At 37.5% G+C, this 21,448-nt stretch overlaps 1 protein-coding gene across 2 annotated transcripts in view; it reads right to left on the bottom strand.

Moving 5' to 3' along the window:
- Positions 1–1,921: 1,921 nt before the first annotated feature.
- The window catches only part of CENPQ (centromere protein Q), a 28,537-nt gene continuing 9,010 nt past the window's right edge, over positions 1,922–21,448 (bottom strand). For both annotated transcript variants that reach the window (XM_003311322.6, XM_016955658.4), the window contains 5 exons: positions 20,909–20,977; positions 12,630–12,759; positions 6,568–6,687; positions 6,355–6,432; positions 1,922–2,890 (listed from right to left, as the gene is read on the bottom strand). In XM_003311322.6, coding sequence (XP_003311370.3) covers positions 2,759–2,890; positions 6,355–6,432; positions 6,568–6,687; positions 12,630–12,759; positions 20,909–20,977 — 529 coding nt within the window. In that variant the 3' untranslated portion in view covers positions 1,922–2,758. The remainder of the gene's footprint in view (positions 2,891–6,354; positions 6,433–6,567; positions 6,688–12,629; positions 12,760–20,908; positions 20,978–21,448) is intronic.

The raw sequence follows: 21,448 nt of genomic DNA, 5'->3' as shown, positions 1-21,448 counted from the left end.
TTCCAGGCTGAGATTGTAAGCTGTTGGTGGCTCTACCATTCAGAGGTCGGAGAGTGGTGCCCCTGCTCCATCTGCTCCACTAGGCACTTCTCTAGTAGAGGCTCTCAGACCCTGTGGCAGCCTTCTTTCTGGGCACCCAGGCTTTCTAATACATCCTCTCAAATGTAAGTGGAAGCTGCCAAGTCTCCACTACTCTTGCATTCTGCATGCTTGCAGACTTAACACCACATGGAAGTCTCCAAGGCTTACTGGGTACACCTTCAGAGCAGCAGCCTGAGGCCCTTTGAGCTGGTGCCGCTGGGGTGTGGGGAGCAGTATCACCTGTGCCCCATCAAAAAGCCATTCTTTCATTCTAAACTTCTTAATCTGTGATGGGAGGGGTGGAAAAGATTTCTGAAATAGCTTTGAGACATTTTTTCCATAGTCTTATTAGCACCTGGCCCTTTTTAGTCATGCTCATCTCTTTAGCAAACTATTGCTGCTGCTTGGTCATACTCTTAGATTCCTCTCCTAAAAACACTCTTCTTTCCTTCTCTAACACGAGGCAAGGCTGCACATTTTCCAATTTTCCTCTGGTCTCTACTGTAAGCAGTTAGAAGTAACCATGCAGCAGCCTGAGCACTTTGCTGGTTAGAAATTTCTTTTCCCTAGAAACCCTAGGCCATCTCTTAAATGAAGCCTTCCATAAAGCCCTAGAGCATGGACACAATGCAGACAAGTTCTTTGCTACGGTGTAACAAGTGTGACTTTTGCTTCAGTAACTTGTAAGTTCATCATTTCCATCTAAGGCTTCCTCAGTATGACCTTTGCTGTCTCTTTTTCTATAAGCATTTTGGTCCACAACTACTTAACCAATCTCTAAGAAGTTCTACACTTTCCCTTGTCTTCCCTGTCTTCTCCTGAACCCTCCAAACTCTTCCAACCTCTGCCTATTACCCAGTTCAAAAGCTACTCCCACATTTTCAGGCATCTTTAGAGCAATGCCTCACTCCTGAATACCAATTTTCTTAGTATGTTTAGTGTTGCTATAAAGGAATATCTAAGGCTGGGTAATTTATTAATGAAGAGATTTGGCTCATGTTTCTGCAGGCTGTACAAGAAGCATGGCACCAGCATCTATGGCACCACGCCATTCATGAGCGATCCACGCCATGATCTAAACAACTCCCACCAGGCCCCGCTTCCAATGTTGGGGATCAAATTTCAACATGAGGTTGGTGGGGCCAAATAAACCCTAGGCAAACCATAACAGATCTGTAATTAATTCTTAAATTCTTTCCAAAGAGTACACCAAAATGCAGTCTTATTTAAAGAAAATACTGTGTATGTTTTGGATTGGATGCTACCTACCAGAAGATATTGTAGATCTCTTAAAGTTAGATTATAAACTCTTCAAAGCTACAAGAGTAGTATGGCCAGTTCACACAGGGTGAAGAACTATATCACTCAGCAACAATGGTAAGTTAAAATCCCAGTTAACTATCAGTTATCTGTTAAACAGATGCTCTGAGAGAAACGGCATACATAATTCCTCCTCCCCCCCACCAAAAGCTACTATAACATTAGTGTTAAAAATCACTGAGTTAGGGCTCTACTACTCATTCTAAAAACATGAAGCTTTAAGTTTCCAAGTGAAGGGTTTTTAAGACATTTTGTAATAATCTTTACTTTTAGTCACTTTGCCGGGTTTTTCTTTGAGATTTTATTTTCCTCCAAAATCTATTAATAGGCCTTCTTTACCATGATTCCTATGAGGATATTGCTTGTGACCCTTTTCTTGAGCTGCCCCAGGGTCCTCATGTGTGATCTCCTCACTACACTGAAAACCCAACTTGTTTAACTACAGGTTTGTTCCCAGTGGTCTCTGCCTGAAGGGTGTTAACAGAATTATGGCATCTCCCAAATTAACTGATATTATAGGTCACATAAAAAAGTAATTGCAGTCATTTTATTTTACAGACTAAAAAAAAAAAAAAACCCAAGACAGTATACTGTAGTTTGTTAGAAATAATTTTTTATACACCAGGTTATAACTTATTCACATATATAAGCTTATTATCATAATAATAAAAGGTTTATACATTTTAGGTTTTCTTGTTTTAATAAAATAAATGTGCTAAGGTTCCTTTTTAATACTTTTTGGGAATATGTTTTGATGACAGTAGAAAATATTCAACATTAATTCACTAAACAACCAAAGAAGTAAAATTTTGATACTACCTCCAAAGTTAAAGACAGCAGGCATATCTTAACTACTTCCCAAAAAGACTAGGGAGTTAGGTAAAAGAGTGAAGGCATTTGAGGATTTTTCAAGTTCCAGATGACCAGACAGAAACTGTAAGCCATTGGCTACAGAATGAATGATAGCAAACACTAAGGTTTTTATGCACTAGACAGTGTATGTGAACACTTACTTATCACAGCTCCTGATATGAGCTGTTAACCAATAAATGAGTTCCATTCAGGCATTATAAACTATTAGATCCTTAAGGCAATTCCTATTTTATGGTTTTAGGCAAATACTTATAGATACAGCAATATAAATGTTAGTTTCCTAGATTTGGCAACTGCTAAAAACAGTCTTCAGAACTACATTAGATGCTAATGATAGAACTACAAAGACTAATTTTAAAGTGCATATCAGGAGATAATAAATCCTGCAGAAGCCTTAGCCTCTGTACATATAATCATAGGTTAACAGTTTTACAAATTCACGAACATTAAATTAATATGGAACAATCTAAAAAAAAAACACTCTTTAAGATGCATCCAGTTTCTTATAGGCTTCTTCAATGAAGGTTGACATGCTCTTCATCTGTGATGAATTATGAAGAATATCCAAGTCCCTTAGAAGAGCATTCTGGTTTGGAATTAGCGCCAAAATTTCTTTCTGTGGGAAAGATAGTATTAAATGTAGTTGTTAACATTTTATTATGAGAAATCTCAAATGTATGTTAGAGAGAACAGTAAAATAAACCTTAAGTATCTATCATCCAACTTCAATAATTGTCAACGAATCGCCATTCTTCTTTCAAATCTATCTCTCCCTCTCCCCATCCTGCTCCTTTCACCACTGGTAAATGCTAGGATTTTTTTGTTTGTTTGTTTTTGTTTTTTTGAGGTGGAGTTTCGCTCTTCTTGCCCAGGCTGGAGTACAATGGCGCAATCCTGGCTCACTGCAACCTCCAGCTCCCAGGTTCAAGCAATTCTCCTGCCTCAGCCTCCCGAATAGCTGGGATTACAGGCATGCGCCACCACACCTGGCTAATTTTGTATTTTTAGTAGAGATGGGGTTTCTCCATGTTGGTCAGGCTGTTCTCGAACTCCTGACCTCAGGCAATCCGCCTGCCTTGGCCTCCCAAAGTGCTGGGATTACAGGTGTGAGCCACTGTGCCCAGCCAATAGGAAAATTTCAAATTACTTCTTGAGAAAACATGAAGACTTTCCAATGCTACAAACATTTACACTACAATGTCTACTAGAGCCCTTGGAAGAAATAGTTTACTACAAGTAAGACAGTACTATTTTATAAGGAGTTATATGCTATTGTTAGAAGCATTAAAAAAACCAAACTGTCAGTATTTACTTCTAGAAATGTATCCTACAATTATGACTACACAAATCAGTAAAGACATATGTACAAGGGTGTACCCAGTCTTACCTGTATTAAAAAAATTATGTATTTCCATCAGTAATTTACAAATTATATGACCTCCATGCAACAGAATGTTACATAGCTATCAACAAAAATGAGAGATCTACGTGACTGACAAGATGTTCAAACTATACAGTCAAATGAGAAAAGTAATTTGCCAAACAGTTTATATCAGGTTCCATTTGTTTAAAGAACGAAATAGGACATAATGTTTTCATATATGTAATGTATAATTGGTCTATGATATACCAGGATGCCTCATTTTACCGTGTTCCCAGACACTGCATTTTTTACAAACTGAAGGTTTGTGGCAACTCTGTGCAAAGGAGGTCTATCAGCACCATTTTTCCAAAAGCACATGCTCACTTTGTATCTCTACATCACATTTTGGTAATTCTTGTAATAGCTCAAACTTTAAAAATTATTACGGTATCTGTTATGGTGATCTATGCCCAGTGTTCTTTGATGGAACTGCTGTAATTGTTCTGGGTGCCATAACTGCAACCATATCAAACAGTGAACTGAATTGGTAATTGTTATGTTTTCTGACGGCTCCACCAACCGGCCATTTATTTCCCAGTTTCTTTCCCTCTCCTTGGGCCTCCCTATTCCCTGTGACACAACGATATTGAAATTAGGCCAGTTAATAATGCTACAATGGCCTCTAAGTGTTCAGGTGAAAAGAAGAATCATGTCTCTTACTTTAAATAAAAAACTAGAGATTACTAAGTTTAGTGAGGAAGGCCTATCAAAAGCCACGCAAACCAAAAGCTAGGCCTCTTGTGCCAAACGCCCAAGTTGTGAATGCAAAGGAAAAGTTCTTGAAGAAAATTTAAAGTGCTACTTCAGTGAATACATGAGTAATGAGAAAGCAAAACAGCCTTATTGTTGATATGGGAAGTCTGAGTGGTCTGGATGGAAGATCAAACCAGCCACGACATTCCCTTAAACCAAATCCTAATCCACAGCAAGGCCCTAACTGTTTTCAAGTCTATGAAGGCTGACAGAGGTGAGGAAGTTGCAGAAGAAAAGTTTGAAGCTAGCCGAAGTTAGTTCATAAGGTTTAAGGAAAGAAGCTGTGTTTATAACATAAAAAGTGCAAGGTGAAGCAGCAAGTGCTGATAGAAAAATTACAGCTAGTTACCCAGAAGACCTAGCTAGCTAAGATCACTGGTGAAGGTGGCTATAGTAAACAACATATTTTCAATGTAAATAAAACAGCATTCTATTGGAAGAAGATGCTATCTCTAGGACTTTGATAGTTGGAAAAGAGAAGGCAATGCCTGGCTTCAAAGCTTTAAAGGAGATGCTTTTGTTAGGCTCTTGTTAGGGGCTAATGCAGCTGGTGACATGAAGTTGAAGCCAATGCTCACTGATCATTCTGAAAATCCCAGGGTCCTTAATTCTACTAAATCAACTACATCTGCGTTGTCTGTGCTCTGTAAATGGAACAACAAAGCCTGGATGACAGTACAACTGTTTAGAGCATGGCTTACTGAATATTTTAAGCCCACTGTTAAGAGCTACTGCTCAGAAAAGAAGATTCCTTTGAAAATATTACTGCTCATTGAAAATGTTCACAGTTACCCAAGAGCTCTGATGAAGATATACAAGGAGATTAATGTTGTTTTCACATCTGCTAACACATCTGTTCTGCAGCCTCTGAATCAAAGAGTCATTTCGATTTTCAAGTCTTATCACTTAAGAAATACATTTCATAAGGCTATAGCTGCCCTAGGTAGTGATTTCTCTGATGGATCTGGGCAAAATAAATTGTAAACATATTAAAATAAATTTATCATTCTAGATGTCAGTAAGAGCATTCATGATTCACAAGAGGAAGTCAAAATACCAATAACAGGAGTTTAGAAAAAATGGATTCAATTTTGAATCCTCATGGATGACTTTGAGAAGTTCAAGACTTTAGTGGAGGAAGTGACTGAAGATGTGGTGGAAACAGCAAGAGAACCAGAATTAGAAGTGGAGCCTGAAGATGTACCTGAATTGCTGCAATCTCATGATAAAAATTGGATGGACGAGGAGTTACTTCTTATGGATGAGCAAAGAAAGTGGTTTCTTGAGATGGAATCTATTCATGATGAAGATGTTATGAACATAGTTGAAATATCAATGAAGGATATAGAATATGACAAAAACTTAGCTGACAAAGCTGTGACAAGGAATGAGAGAACTGACTCCAATTTTGAAGGAGGTTCTACTGTGGGTAAAATGCTATGAAACAGCATCACATGCTACAGGGAAATCTTTCGTGAAAGGAAGAATCAACTGATGTGGCAAATTTCATTGTTTTCTTATTTTAAGAAATTGCCACATTGCATCCCAACCTTCAGTAATCACCACGCTATCAGTCAGCAGCCATCAACATTGAGGTAAGACCCTCCACTGGCAAAAAGATTACGACCTGCTGAAGGTGCAGATGATTGTTAACATTTTTTAGCAGTAAAGCGTTTTCTAAATTAAGGTATGTCCCTTTTTAAAAAAAAAAAAAGAAAGAATGCTTTTTCACGTTTACTAGACTACAGTATAGTGTAAACATAACTTTCATATGCAGTGGGAAACCAAAACATTTGTGTGACTTGCGGCGTTATTGCAGTATTTGCTTTTTTGCTGTGGTCTGAATCCAAATTTGCAACATCTCTAAAGTATGCCTGTAATCAATATGGTAAATAGGCACTTACCTGAAGTGTGGGTGCTTTGAGAGTTTTCTGAGAAAGTTCCGGAAGAGAGAGTACTCCACTACTATTTATTTGATGCATCTAAAGTAGAAGAAAGCTACAGATTATTTCAAAAAGCTGATTTCTCTAATCAGATTATACTCGAAAGTTGTCTTGGCATAATTTAACCATTAAAAATTATATCCAAATTCCAATAATACAGTTTAAAATAATTACCTGTTTTACTCTCTCCTCTTCTTCTTCCACCTCACTTGCCAGAATCTTAATTTTGTTCTTTAGGCTCTGAATATTCCCAGTCATTAACTCTGTGGTCTCTACCATTTTATCTATTTCTTCCTGAGTCAGAAAGAGAAAAAAAAATTTTAACTTAAACACATTATTATATTAAATCCTAATAGATATTGTTATACATACACATTTTTAAAAACACCATATATATTTAAAACATTTTTAGAAGCAACTGGTGAATTTACTTTTGTTTCTTTCAAAAAAGAGACTTCTTGGAAAGCTGGTATGTCAAGGTATTAATGTGTTATAAGGATATCTAATTTCCCTGGAATAAGGAGATGTACATGAACACTTCCTCAAAACATATCAATGCTGGTAGGGTCAGAGATCCTGGAAGATCCAAGTGTAAATCTAGCAGAGCCCAGAACTGATGACAACAAATACAGCAACCTTCCTTAAGCAGCATAAAACTTCATGTAGTGGAGAAATTCTGAATTGTTTTCATTTATTTAGGAACACTTAAGAGCCTGCTATTTTAATTTGTCAAAAGGAAGTAATGTTGGGCATTAGAGCAGGGAGAATAAAAAAAAGAGTAACAGTTTCCCACATTAAAGGAATACATAATTTAGAGAGGAAGATGAAAAGAAAATAAGAAATGAATAAAACAAGTATGGGGACAACACATCAAGGATGTGTTGTGTGCAGGCTGAGTATAAAATTAAAATTAGCAAGCCTCCGGGTTTCTAAAGGGTATTAAACGTGGCACTGCTTTCAAATATGGTCCTAGCAACAGTCAATGATAACATTGCCTGTATGCTTTGGGGAACAAGTAAATAAGCCACATAGAAAATATACATAAGTAATAACTCTTAAATCTTGTTCAGCAATAAAGTTGATGCTATATCTATGTCTTTTCCAAATACTGGATGCAGAACTGTTGCTAGGAGAGTAGTCTTCCTCAAGAAATATATTTTGGCTTCTAAATGACTTTTTTTTTTTTTTTTTTTTTTTTTTAGAAAGGGTAGCTGCAGGGGTCAGCAATTGCCCATGGGATGTTTTTGTACAGTTCAAGAACTGTGAATTGTTTGTACATTTTAAAAGATTGGTCAAAACCTCAACAAAACAAAAGGATATGCAACAAAACAGTCAACCATATGTGGTCCAAAAAGGCTAAAATGTTGTCTGGCCCCTTACTGGGAATGTGCTGTTCCCTGAATGCCTAAGATTTTGGGACTGTGAGCTCTATTCACTTGAATCTAAACTCCATGGAGGAACAGACTCTGTTTTTATTTTTTATTATAGTAAATTTCAAACACATACAGTAAGAGAGAATGTTATCATGAACACCCGTATACATATTGGCCAGTTTCAATTATCAACTCAGGACCATCTTTTTTTTTTGTTTTTTTTTTGAGATGGAGTTTTGCTCTTGTTGCCCAGGCTAGAGTGCAATGGCACTATCTTGGCTCACTGCAACCTCTGCCTCCCGGGTTCAAGTGATTCTCCTGCCTCAGCCTCCCAAGTAGCTGGGACTACAGGCACCTGCCACTATGCCCAGATAATTTTTTTTTCTGTATTATAAGTAAAGACAGGGTTTCACCATGTTGGCCAGGCTGGTCTTGAACTCCTGACCTCTGGTTATCCACCAGCCTCAGCCTCCAAAAGTGCTGGGATTACAGGCGTGAGCCACCACGCCTGGCCCATGGCCATCCTGTCACACCTTTAACTCCATCTGCTTCTCCTGCTTCCCCTGTGCTATTTCAAATCCTAGATATCCTATCATTTTATCTATAAATATTTCAGTATACAGCTCTAAAGGATTTAAAGATACATAAGAGTACAATATCATTACTACACTTTAAAAAAATCTCAATAAATTCCTTAATATCAAACATATGGTTAGTGTTCACATTTTCAATTTTCTCATAAATTGGAGTTTTTTTTTACATTTTGTTTTAATCAGGTTCCAAACTGGTTGTGACTGGTTGATATGTCTAAGTCTCTTTTCATCCATAGGAGGCTTCCATTTCAATTTATTTGTGGAGATTGGATAGTTTACTCTGTGGAATTTCCCATGGGCTAAATTTTGTGAACTGTATTCCCTGGTGAAGTTTAACTGGTTCCTCAGCCCTGTGTTTTCTGTGAATTTGTTGTTGGATCTAACAGAGTGCTGTCCAATATAAATATAAAGCAAACCACATATATTAGTTTCCCGTGGCTGCTGTACCACCTACTTGGCTTAAAATAACAGAAATTCATTCTGTCATGGTTCTGGAGGACAGAAGTACAAAATCAAGGTGTTGGCAGGGCCACAATCCCTCTGAAGACAAGAGGGGAGAATGGTTTCTTGTCTTTTTCAGCTTTTGGTAGCTGTCAGCATTCTTTGTAGCTGCATTGCTCTAGTTTCTGCCTTTGCTTTCATGTGGCTTTTTATTTATGCCTTCTCTTGTGTTTCACGTGGCTTTTTCTTTGTCTTTGTGCCTTCTCTTGTCTTTTATAAGAACACTTGTCATTGGATTTAGGACGTACCCATGACGATACAGGATGATTTCATCTTGAGATCCTTAATTATATCGGACAAGACCCTTTTCCTAGATTCAACCCACTACAAAGGGAATGTATAACAGCACTGAATGAACAAAAGGGTTAAATATAACAAGGATTAAAATTTCTCATTATAAAATTTATTTTGTTCCATTGCTTTGGTTATCTTTGGGTATTACTACCATACTCATATGGTATCTTCTTTGAGGTTTTTTTTCTCAATTCCTTTTAAAAATGTTTTTATGATTCTGAAAATTTTCTCTTTATCTTCTATTTACCATAAGCATTATCTGTTGTTTATTTGCTTTAGTGTTTCTTCTAATTTAGTCTACATATCTGAAAGGTTTTCTCTTTTATGTCTCATTCATTCCTGAATTCTCTACTTTCATTTATCAGTATTTCTAATTCCGATTTATAATTTTTCCCCTATACTTTCTATCATTTTTTCTGAATTTATTTCAGTTCACTTGATAAATTAGGTTAATGTTTATCTGTTCTAGGCACGTGTCTTTTTGGTATGCTTTCGGTGTATCAGGAATGTTATTTTTGGTCTTTATTGTCATATTTTCTTATGCTAACTCTGATTCTGAAATCCTATGGCTCCATTTTTATGACAAGATCAAGGGAGTCTAAAAAATTATGCTTCAGCTGTTCTAATGCCATCCTCCCAGAATCTCCGAGATGGTGTTCACCATTGTTGTTTCCCCAGCACCATTACTGAGTGAGAGCACGATGAAAATGTTAAATGAATAAAATTTCTGTTACTATTACAGGTTTTGGAAGATCATCACCAGCAATGATTCTAGGCTGCAGTGAGAAAAAGCAATGGTTCTAAGGCACAGAGGAGAAAACTAATGAATACAGATAGAGTTTACAAGCTGCTAGTCCAAAGATCTTCTTATGCCAATGGAGAACTCTCCTGCCCCAAATGCCAGCAGTGCTTCTTCTGAGTGACTAACAAGCAAATTATAGATTGTAATTATGCTTATGTCCCATGGAGGTCAAATTTCAGCTGGAGGCCAGAAATGCTTACCAGTAGCATAAAAATCACACTATCATTTATGACTTCAGAACACCCTTAACTGATGTGCATAAATACTAAATGTTAAAATTCTCCATGATTATACTCTCAAACCTTTTAAAATAACCTAAATAAACGTCATCTAAGTGTTTAGGTGATGAAGCTAGTGCCAATACTGAAAAGATGCCCTAAAAAAGTAGGAACCTTGGGATGGAAATAAAATGTAATATCACAGTTTGAATAAAGTGAGGCAGCCACCAAAAAATGCCACCCTATTAACTAAAAATACATATAGATTTGTGCTCAGAAATTGTTCCTTCAACTTTATTCTCAATTCTATGGAAAAATGGGAATGAATTGTTACCTTTGAATTATTATAAATTTGGGGAATATATTCCTTCAGAAACTACTACCACCTTGTACTTAATAAATTGCAACTAAAATCTATGCACCACATCTACAAACTACTTCAAAATGTCTAAGAGATACATGGTCCGATATGTGTTAGTTTTTATAATTATCTAATAAGCTCCTCAAGGTTGCTTTGTCTTAGTTGTTTGGATATCCATTCATTAAAAGCTGGAAGTTAACCATGATAGATAAGGTTATCTCCTATTATCTTCCACAGGATGCCATACAACACAGTGATCAAGAATCATGTGCTACTGTCAGAATGACAAAGTTAGCATCTCAACTTTAAGCAACTTGTCTAAGGCTCAGTTAGAAATAGCATTATGTCTTTTTATCACATTTATAAAAATAGAATAATTTAGGTCAAACTCTAAGTCATTGTGAGGATTAAGGGATACAACTATAAAGTGCTTAGAACAGTGTCTGGAGTGTAGGAAGTCCCCAGTACATATTAACTCTAATGATAATTGTGTTTTCTTGCCATATACAGGTCAGAAAAATTTCCACATTTTAAAATTCCACAGTATTTAGTGATAAGCTCCTCTAAATTGATAATTAAAAATACTAAGATAGTTCAGTTAAAATCTGATGAAAAAATAGGACTGCTACTGACAGGTGACAGTGTGCTGGCAGCCCTTGCAGCCCTCGCTCACTCCCGGCGCCTCCTCTGCCTGGGCTCCCACTTTGGCGGCACTTGAGGAGCCCTTCAGCCCACTGCTGCACTGTGGGAGCCCCTTTCTGGGATGGCCAAGGCTGGAGCTGGCTCCCTCAGCTTGCAGGGAGGTGTGGAGGGAGAGGCGTGAGTGGGAACCGGGGCTGCGCCCGGTGCTTGCAGGTCAGCTGTAGTTCCGGGTAGGCGTGGGTTTGGCAGGCCCCACACTTGGAGCAGCTGGCTGGCCCTGCCAGCCCTGGGCAATGAGGGGCTTAGCACCTGGGCCAGTGGCTGCAGAGGGTGTACCGGGTCCCCCAGCAGTGCCGGCCCACTGGCGCTGCTCGATTTCTCGCCGGGCCTTAGCTGCCTCCCCGTGGGGCAGGGCTTGGGACCTGCAGCCCGCAATGCCTGAGCCTCCCCCCTCCGAGGGTTCCTGTGCAGCAGGAGCCTCCCCAACGAGCGCCGCCCCCTGCTCCACAGTGCCCAGTCCCATCAACCACCCAAGGGCTGAGGAGTGCGGGCGCACGGCACAGGACTGGCAGGCAGCTCCACCTGCAGCCCCAGTGTGGGATCCACTGGGTGAAGCCAGCTGGGCTCCTGAGTCTGGTGGGGACTTGGAGAACCTTTATGTCTAGCTAAGGGATTGTAAATGCACCCATCGGCACTCTGTATCTAGCTCAAGGTTTGTAAACACACCAATCAGCACCCTGTGTCTAGCTCAGGGTTTGTGAATGCACCAATCTACACTCTGTATCTAGCTACTCTGGTGGGGACGTGGAGAACCTTTGTGTCTAGCCCAGGGATTGTAAATACACCAATCAGCACCCTGTCAAAACAGACCACTCGGCTGTACCAATCAGCAGGATGTGGGTGGGGCCAGTTAAGAGAATAAAAGCAGGCTGCCTGAGCCAGCAGTGGCAACCCGCTTGGGTCCCCTTCCACGCTGTGGAAGCTTTGTTCTTTTGCTCTTTGCAATAAATCTTGCTACTGCTCACTCTTTGGGTCCACGCTGCCTTTATGAGCTGTAACACTCACTGCGAAGGTCTGCAGCTTCACTCCTGAGCCAGTGAGACCAGAAACCCACCAGGAGGAACAAATTCCAGACACGCCACCTTTAAGAACTGTAACACTCACCACGAGGGTCTGCGGCTTCATTCTTGAAGTCAGTGAGACCAAGAACCCACCAATTCCGGACACACTACTTAACCACAAATATATTAGAAATACTTCAACTTTAGAGGTGCCAAGTTCAGACAAATTTTTGCTTTAATGAAAACAACAACAAAAAAACAATTTAATGAAAAAACCTGGTTCAAGATCTAGTATTCACTACTGGAAGAACATCATGATAATTTTAAAAACTTTGGTCTTTTTCCCTTTCCCTAACTCTCTAATTATGGATTCCCTATTCAAATTTCATACCTGTAGTAATGCCAGACCTTCTTCATTAGCTTTGTCTCGTGCCCTTTCCATATTCAGTAGACTTGGTACATTAGTTAAATCTTCCATCTTTTTGGGAGGGACTTTCAGAGTTTCACACAGTTGTAGAAATCTTAAGGATAAAATAAAAACAATTATTTTGTTTATTTTTGAGTACTATTATTATTTTAAAACAGTCCTCATTTTTTCTTGTCCTCATATTCTTAAGGGTACAATATTCTTTTATTACCACTGGGTAACATTGCCAGTAAGTCTCCCCCTCTAAAAGCCCTGACAAATCATTTAGCCTTTCAATTTATTAAGATTTACCTCAAATTAAGGGACACTGGGGCTACTTTACTAAAAGAAAATTTTCTATCTTACACATTTGACAATTTATATACATTTTAAAACCAAAATTTTCTTCTATCATCCAGATGTTTTCTAGACTATTACACGACACGAGTCTATTATACATTGTGAATTGTTGGTTGAGAGACAGAACACTAGTCTAGAAGTCTTAACTATGACCCTGGACCCCAAATCTCAATTATTTTAGAGAATGTGATCAAAAATAGAGAAGATTTACATTAGTTATTCTAAATGACTTCAAAGAAAACTGAGTTCTATAGAGTTTAAGGCAAATAAAACACTAAGATCAAAGTGCATTGCTCAAAAATACTATAAACATGAATGGTATTTAATATTAAAGTTAAAAAATTCTTTTACAAATTTGAGTTGATTTGATCACCAGTAGAAACATCTATTTCTATCGTCACATCTGGCAGACTGCAAAATAGCTTTCCCAGATTTGGATCTTGAATTTTATGAGGAGGAAAAGCTAAATTTGATTCCTTTTATAACAGCAGTATCTTTGGGCTCTAAAAAGTTCTACTACTTAAGATTTGAAGAAATCTGAACAATAGTGGAACCCACTATCCCACTTTTGGGATCTTGTTAAAAATCTTAATTAAAAAAAAAATCTTTTATTTTAGATTCAGGAATACATATGCAGGTTATGTAGGCAAATGTTGTGGGGCTTTGGTGTACAGATTATTTTTTCACCCAGGTAATAAGCATAGTACCTGATAGGTAGTTTCTCAACCCTCACTCTCCTCCCTCAAGTAGGCCCTGGTATCTTTGTCCCCTTCTTTGTGTCCATATATATTCAATGTTTAGCTCCCACTTGTGAGAAAATGCACTATGTGGTTTTCTGTTCCTGTGTTAGTTTGCTTAGGATAATGACCTCTAGCTCCAACCATGTTGCTGCAAAGGACATGATCTCATTCTTTTATGGCTGCATAGCATTCCAAGTTTTATATGTACCACATTTTCTTTATCTAATCTACCACTGATAGGCCTTTAGGTTGATTCTATGTCTTTGCAATTGTGAATAGTTCTGTGGTGAACATAAGTGTGCATGTGTCTTTATAACAATTTATATTCCTTCAGGTATATACCCACTAATGGGATTGCTGGGTTGGATGGTAGTTCTGTTTTAAGTTGAGAATCTGCCAAACTGCTTTCCACAATGGTTGAACTAATTTACATTCCCACTAGAAGTTTATAAGCATTCCCTTTTCTTGGCAACCTCCCAGCATCTGTTACTTTTTGACTTTTTAATAACAGTCATTCTGACTGGTTTAAGATGGTATCTCATTGTGGTTTTCATTTGCATTTCTCTAGTAATTAGTGATGTTGAGAGCATTTTTTTCATGTTTGTTGGCCACATGTATGTTTTCTTTTGAAAAGTGTCTGTTCATGTCCTTTGCCCACTTTTTAATAGGATTGTTGGTTTTTTGCTTGCTAATTTAAGTTTCTAATAGAGTCTTGATACAGACCTTTGTTCAATGCATTGTTTGCAAATAAAATTTTAATTTTTGTAAAGAAAAAAGTAGGCAGCAAAAACTCCACAAATCGTAATTCTCATTAAACTGTTAAACTCTAGTTATTTAGAAAAATCATTAGGCTATCACATTTAAACACAAACTATCTGCCTAAGCTTTCCTAAGAGGAATAAGTTTTTTATTTTCTTAACAAAAATATTTTATTTATGAAGTTTCTTCTATATGTTTATTAAACCAATTATGTGGAAGGGTCATTCACTGCTCCAAATGTTCTAAATAGCAGTTAGATTTCCAAGAGTCTCACTAACTCTTAGAAACTAAAACCATGGCTTGAATATATACTATTATATCAGCAACATTTAAACACCACTTATAACATTGTTTCTATAGGGCAGACTTTCTGGAAGTATGTTCCTTTAGAATTGTAATGGCGAATAGTTTTGTTTGCCTAGCAAACTTGTCTGTGTAATCATGGGGCTAGGTATATAATCCAGTCTATATCAATCATATCCATGGTAGCTCTTGTCACAAAATCACGCCAAGAATAGGTGCATATCACCTAAGCTCAGCAAATCAGAAACCATCTCCTAGAATTTGTAACTGAAGCTAAGGGGTAAGAATCGTCTTTTTCCTCTTTCTTCGCCAGGCTAAAATGATATACACAGGAAGCTGCCTATGACTATAGCTGTAATCTAGTAAGAACTGAAAACTAAAAAATGAAAATAATGAAGCTAACATTTAGTCAAAAGCAGAGATGAGACTAATATATGAAAATGACTTCCCAGAAATATCAATTTGGGAGATGCTAGGCTAAAGAAAATGAAATAGATTTATATGAAAATGAGTTCCCAGAAATAGCAATTTGGGAGATGCTAGCTTAAAGAAAATGAAATAGATTTATTTACTGCAGGGCTTCTTACATGCTAAGGTACCCAAATATAATTCACCATAGGTTACTTTTATCCATAGAATATCTGTAGGAATAAGTGTTTCAAATATACTTTGAGAAACACTGCTACAGAAAAATGTATTTAGAGTTCCAATTAGGATCAGTTTGCTAATGTTGTACTTTGTTGTATTGGTAGAAGTAACTGTATCTTGGGTATGGTGACTTCAGGAACTAAAGAAAGCAAGCTGTGAAAGTAAAAATAAGGAGGAAATCATCAGGCCTTGAAATGTATGTACTCCATAGCTGTTACATGACAAAGAGACTGCCTATCTGTTGAATATAATCTTTTCCAATGAACCAAGGTGATCACTATGAACAGCAACTATTATGTAATAGTCACATTCATAAACTAAACATTAATATTTGTTCTATATTAAAAAGATCCTAAACAGCTACATTTTCATTATACTTGTATCAGCTTATTATCTTTTTAATATCTTCTTCCTTCTTTAATAATAGGCTGCTATACCGTTAAGCAATTTACAAGCCTGCTTCTAGCAGTTTTTAATTTGTTAAACCTTTCTCAGCAAACTCCCACCCCGACCCAACCCATCTGATTCACTCTTTCTACTTGGCTATTATGGGTTGAAAATTATATTTAAAGAAAAACTAAATGGAATTTGTACTCAAAAGAATTCCTTAAAATAGGTCACAAATATTTCTAGGCAAACTTGAAACTGAGGAGGAGAACATTTTCTTTTTTTTTTTTTTTTTATTATACTTTAAGTTCTAGGGTACATGTGCACAACTGTGCAGGTTTGTTACATATGTATACATGTGCCATGTGGTGTGCTGCACCCATTAACTCATTTAGCATTACGTATATCTCCTAATGCTATCCCTCCCCCTCCCCTCACCCCATGACAGGCCCCGGTGTGTGATGATACCCTTCCTGTGCCTAGGTGTTCTCATTGTTCAATTCACACCTATGAGTGAGAATATGCGGTGTTTGGTTTTTCGTCCTTGTGATAGTTTGCTGAGAATGATGGTTTCCAGCTTCATCCATGTCCCTACAAAGGACATGAACTCATCCTTTCTTATGGCTGCATAGTATTCCATGGTGTATATGTGCCACATTTTCTTAATCCAGTCTATCACTGATGGACATTTGGGTTGGTTCCAAGTCTTTGCTATTGTGAATAGTGCCGCAGTAAACATACATGTTCATGTGTCTTTATAGTAGCATGACTTATAATCCTTTGAGTATATACCCAGTAATGGGATGGCTAGGTCAAATGGTATTTCTAGTTCTAGATCCTTGAGGAATCACCACACTGTCTTCCACAATGGTTGAACTAGTTTACAGTCCCACCAACAGTGTAAAAGTGTTTCTATTTCTCCACATCCTCTCCAGCACCTGTTGTTTCCTGACTTTTTAATGATCACCATTCTAACTGGTGTGAGATGGTATCTCATTGTGGTTTTGATTTGCGTTTCTCTGATGGCCAGTGATGATGAACATTTTTTCATGTGTCTGTTGGCTGCATAAATGTCTTCCTTTGAGAAGTGTCTGTTCATATCCTTTGCCCACTTTGTGATGGGGTTGTTTTTTTCTTGTAAATTTGTTTGAGTTCATTGTAGATTCTGGATATTAGCCCTTTGTCAGATGAGTAGATTGCAAAAATTTTCTCCCATTCTGTAGGATGCCTGTTCACTCTGATGGTAGTTTCTTTTGATGTGCAGAAGCTCTTTAGTTTAATTAGATCCCATTTGTCAATTTTGGCTTTTGTTGCCATTGCTTTTGGTGTTTCGGACATGAAACCCTTGCCCATGCCTATGTCCTGAATGGTATTGCCTATGTTTTCTTCTAGGGTTTTTATGGTTTTAGGTCTAACATTTAAGTCTTTAATCCATCTTGAATTAATTTTTGTATAAGGTGTAAGGAAGGGATCCAGTTTCAGCTTTCTACATATGGCTAGCCAGTTTTCCCAGCACCATTTATTAAATAGGAATCCTTTCCCCATTGCTTGTTTTTGTCAGGTTTGTCAAAGATCAGATGGTTGTAGATGTGTGGTATTATTTCTGAGGGCTCTGTTCTGTTCCATTGGTCTCTATCTCTGTTTTGGTACAAGTACCATGGTGTTTTGTTTACTATAGCCTTTTAGTATAGTTTGAAGTCAGGTAGTGTGATGCCTCCAGCTTTGTTCTTTTTGCCTAGGATTGCCTTGGCAATGCGGGCCCTTTTTTGGTTCCATATGAACTTTAGTTTTTTTTTCCAATTCTGTGAAGAAAGTCATTGGTAGCTTGATGGGGATGGCATTGAATCTATAAATTACCTTGGGCAGTATGGCCATTTTCACGATATTGATTCTTCCCATCCATGAGCATGGAATGTTCTTCCATTTGTTTGTGTCCTCTTTTATTTTGTTGAGCAGTGGTTTGTAGTTCTCCTTGAAGAGGTCCTTCACGTCCCTTGTAAGGTGGATTCCTAGGTATTTTATTCTCTTTGAAGCAATTGTGAATGGGAGTTCACTCATGATTTGGCTCTCTGTCTGTTATTGGTGTATAAGAATGCTTGTGATTTTTGCACATTGATTTTGTATCCTGAGATTTTGCTGAAGTTGCTTATCAGCTTAAGGAGATTTTGGGCTGGGACAATGGGGTTTTCTAGATATACAATCATGTCATCTGCAAACAGGGACAATTTGACTTCCTCTTTTCCTAATTGAATACCCTTTATTTCTTTCTCCTGCCTGATTGCCCTGGCCAGAACTTCCAACACTATGTTGAATAGGATTGGTGAGAGAGGGCATCCCTGTCTTGTGCCAGTTTTCAAAGGGAATGCTTCCAGTTTTTGCCCATTCAGTATGACATTGGCTGTGGATTTGTCATAAAAAGCTCTTATTATTTTCAGATACATCCCCTCAATACCTAATTTATTGAGAGTTTTTAGCATGAAGGGTTGAATTTTGTCAAAGGCCTTTTCTGCATCTATTGAGATAATCATGTGGTTTTTGTCTTTGGTTCGGTTTATATGCTGGATTACGTTTATTGATGTTGAACCAGCCTTGCATCCCAGGGATGAAGCCCACTTGATCATGGTGGATAAGCTTTTTGATGTGCTGCTGGATTCGGTTTGCCAGTATTTTATTGAGGATTTCTGCATCAATGTTCATCAGGGATATCGGTCTAAAATTCCCTTTTTTTTTGTTGTGTCTCTGCCAGGCTTTGATACCAGGATGATGCTATCCTCATAAAATGAGTTAGGGAGGATTCCCTCTTTTTCTATTGATTGGAATAGTTTCAGAAGGAATGGTTCCATCTCCTCCTTGTACCTCTGGTAGAATTCGGCTGTGAATCTGTCTGGTCCTGGACTTTTTTTGGTTGGTAGGCTATTAAGTATTGCCTCCATTTCAGAGCCTGTTATTGGTCTATTCAGGGATTCAGCTTCTTCCCGGTTTAGTCTTGGGAGGTGTATGTGTCCAGGAATTTATCCATTTCTTCTAGATTTTCTATTTTATTTGCGTAGAGGTGTTTATAGTATTCTCTGATGGTAGTTTGTATCTCTGTGGGATCAGTGGTGATATCCCTTTTATCATTTTTTATTGCATCTATTTGATTCTTCTCTCTTTTCTTATTAGTCTTGCTAGTGGTCTATCAATTTTGTTGATCTTTTCAAAAAATCAGCTCCTGGATTCACTGATTTTTTGAAGGGTTTTTTGTGTCTCTATCTCCTTTAGTTCTGCTCTGATCTTAGTTATTTCTTGCTTTCTGCTAGCTTTTGAAAGTGTTTGCTCTCGCTTCTCTAGTTCTTTTAATTGTGATGTTAGGGTGTCAATTTTTCCTGCTTTCTCTTGTGGGCATTTAGTTCTATAAATTTCCCTCTACACACTGCTTTAAATGTGTCCCAGAGATTCTGGTATGTTGTGTCTTTGTTCTCGTTGGTTTCAAAGAACATCTTTATTTCTGCCTTCATTTCGTTATGTACCCAGTAGTCATTCAGGAGCAGGTTGTTCAGTTTCCATGTAGTTGAGCGGTTTTGAGTGAGTTTCTTAATCCTGAGTTCTAGTTTGATTGCACTGTGGTCTGAGAGACAGTTTGTTATCATTTCTGTTCTTTTGCATTTGCTGAGGAGTGCTTCACTTCCAACTATGTGGTCAATTTTGGAATAAGTGCAATGTGGTGCTTAGAATATATATTCTGTTGATTGGGGTGGAGAGTTCTGTAGATGTCTATTAGGTCTGCTTGGTGCTGAGCTGAGTTCAATTACTGTATATCCTTGTTAATTTTCTGTCTCATTGGTCTGTCTAATGTTGACAGTGGGGTGTTAAAGTCTCCCATTATTATTATGTGGGAGCCTAAGTCTCTTTGTAGGTCTCTAAGGACTTGCTTTATGAATCTGGATGCTCCTGTATTAGGTGCATATATGTTTAGGACAGTTAGCTCTTCTTATTGAATTGATCCCTTTACCATTATTAACGGTCTTCTTTGTCTCTTTTGATCTTTGTTGGTTTAAAGTCTGTTTTATCAGAGACTAGGATTGCAACCCCTGCCTTTTTTTGTTTTCCATTTGCTTGGTAGATCTTTCTCCATCCCTGTATTTTAAGCCTATGCGTATCTCTGCACGAGATGGGTCTCCTGAATACAGCACACTGATGGGTTTTGACTCTATCCAATTTGCCAGTCTGTGTCTTTTAACTGGAGCATTTAGCCCATTTACATTTAAGGTTAATATTGTTATATGTGAATTTGATCCTGTCATTATGATATTAGCTGGTTATTTTGCTCGTTAGTTGATGCAGTTTCTTCCTAGCATCGATGGTCTTTACAATTTGGCATGTTTTTGCAGTGGCAGGTACCGGTTTTTCCTTTCCATGTTTAGTGCTTCCTTCAGAAGCTCTTTTAGGGCAGGCCTGGTGGTGACAAAATCTCGCAGCATTTGCTTGTCTGTAAAGGATTTTATTTCTCCTTCACTTATGAAGCTTAGTTTCTTATAAAAAGAAAAAGTTGTGTAAATACTAGAGAAAAGTAATTATTGAAAATCACAGGCAGTGGTGTGCCTTTTAAGAACTCCTGAGAAGAAATCCCCATTGGTGATTTACCATAAGATGAAGAGCAATAATATCTTAGAAAATTATACTTGTTGCTCATGCAAATAATTTAAGACAATATGAAGTGGAAAAACACAGCAATAGGGTAAATATCAGATAGATAAGAGTGGTGAACTATTAACTTCAAATGATTAAAAATGAAGTTGAAGGGAGTTCAAGTTGACAAAACTGTTTTCAAATTCTGATATGGAAGAGTGAACTGTGGAAACAGAATTTCGTGATTTTCAGGGTTTTTTTTGTAAGTTCCCCTGAAACTTATTTGAGAAACATGTGGAGCAGCAGTTTAGAAAAAAGAGAAAACATACTTCCAAGTTGTTCACCTTCTTTAAAAAAAAAGAAAAACTTACATTCCACAAGTGTCTATTTGGCAACATAGAAAGAAGTCAGGTTTTTAAAAATTATGTTTTAATCATTTTAATTATGCAATAGTATTACCTTTTCTTCAGGAAGTTGAGATGGTATTGTATTTCTTCTTTTTCTTTAATACTGTTACTCAAAATTGTCCTAGAAAAGAAAAAAAGATGGAATAAATAGTAGTCTGATGCACAAATCATATACTCTTTGTACTTTTTCTCTCTGATTTCTCTCAAGTGCCCCTCCCCACTAGCCAGGCAAAATCAATCACTTTTCCTTTCATATTAAAGACACTTTAAACAGAAGTACAATGAAAAAATTCTTCTTATATATATATTTTGCCACACTGTATTGTAATAAGTTATATGCCTGGCTCTTCTGATAGAATTTGCTCCACAATGGCAGAATTCTGTCTTATTTTCTCTGTATCCCCTCCAGTGTGGTAGCTTCTATGTAATGTATCACTTTGAACTCAGCTTCTTCCTAAAGAATCTCTATTGACAAAAATTAAAATTTTATTGATAGCAAGTGTCAGGCCACAAACACTTGCTTTTATTTCACCGATGGAATTTCAGGTTTCTAAAATTAACAAAGACTTTTCTGCTGAAGGCAAATACCGTC

The sequence above is a fragment of the Pan troglodytes genome, chromosome 5, assembly GCF_028858775.2.
Source record: "Pan troglodytes isolate AG18354 chromosome 5, NHGRI_mPanTro3-v2.0_pri, whole genome shotgun sequence".
Taxonomy (NCBI): domain Eukaryota; kingdom Metazoa; phylum Chordata; class Mammalia; order Primates; family Hominidae; genus Pan; species Pan troglodytes.
Note: the sequence above shows the minus strand (reverse complement) of the source record. Positions and strands in the feature narration are given on the sequence as shown.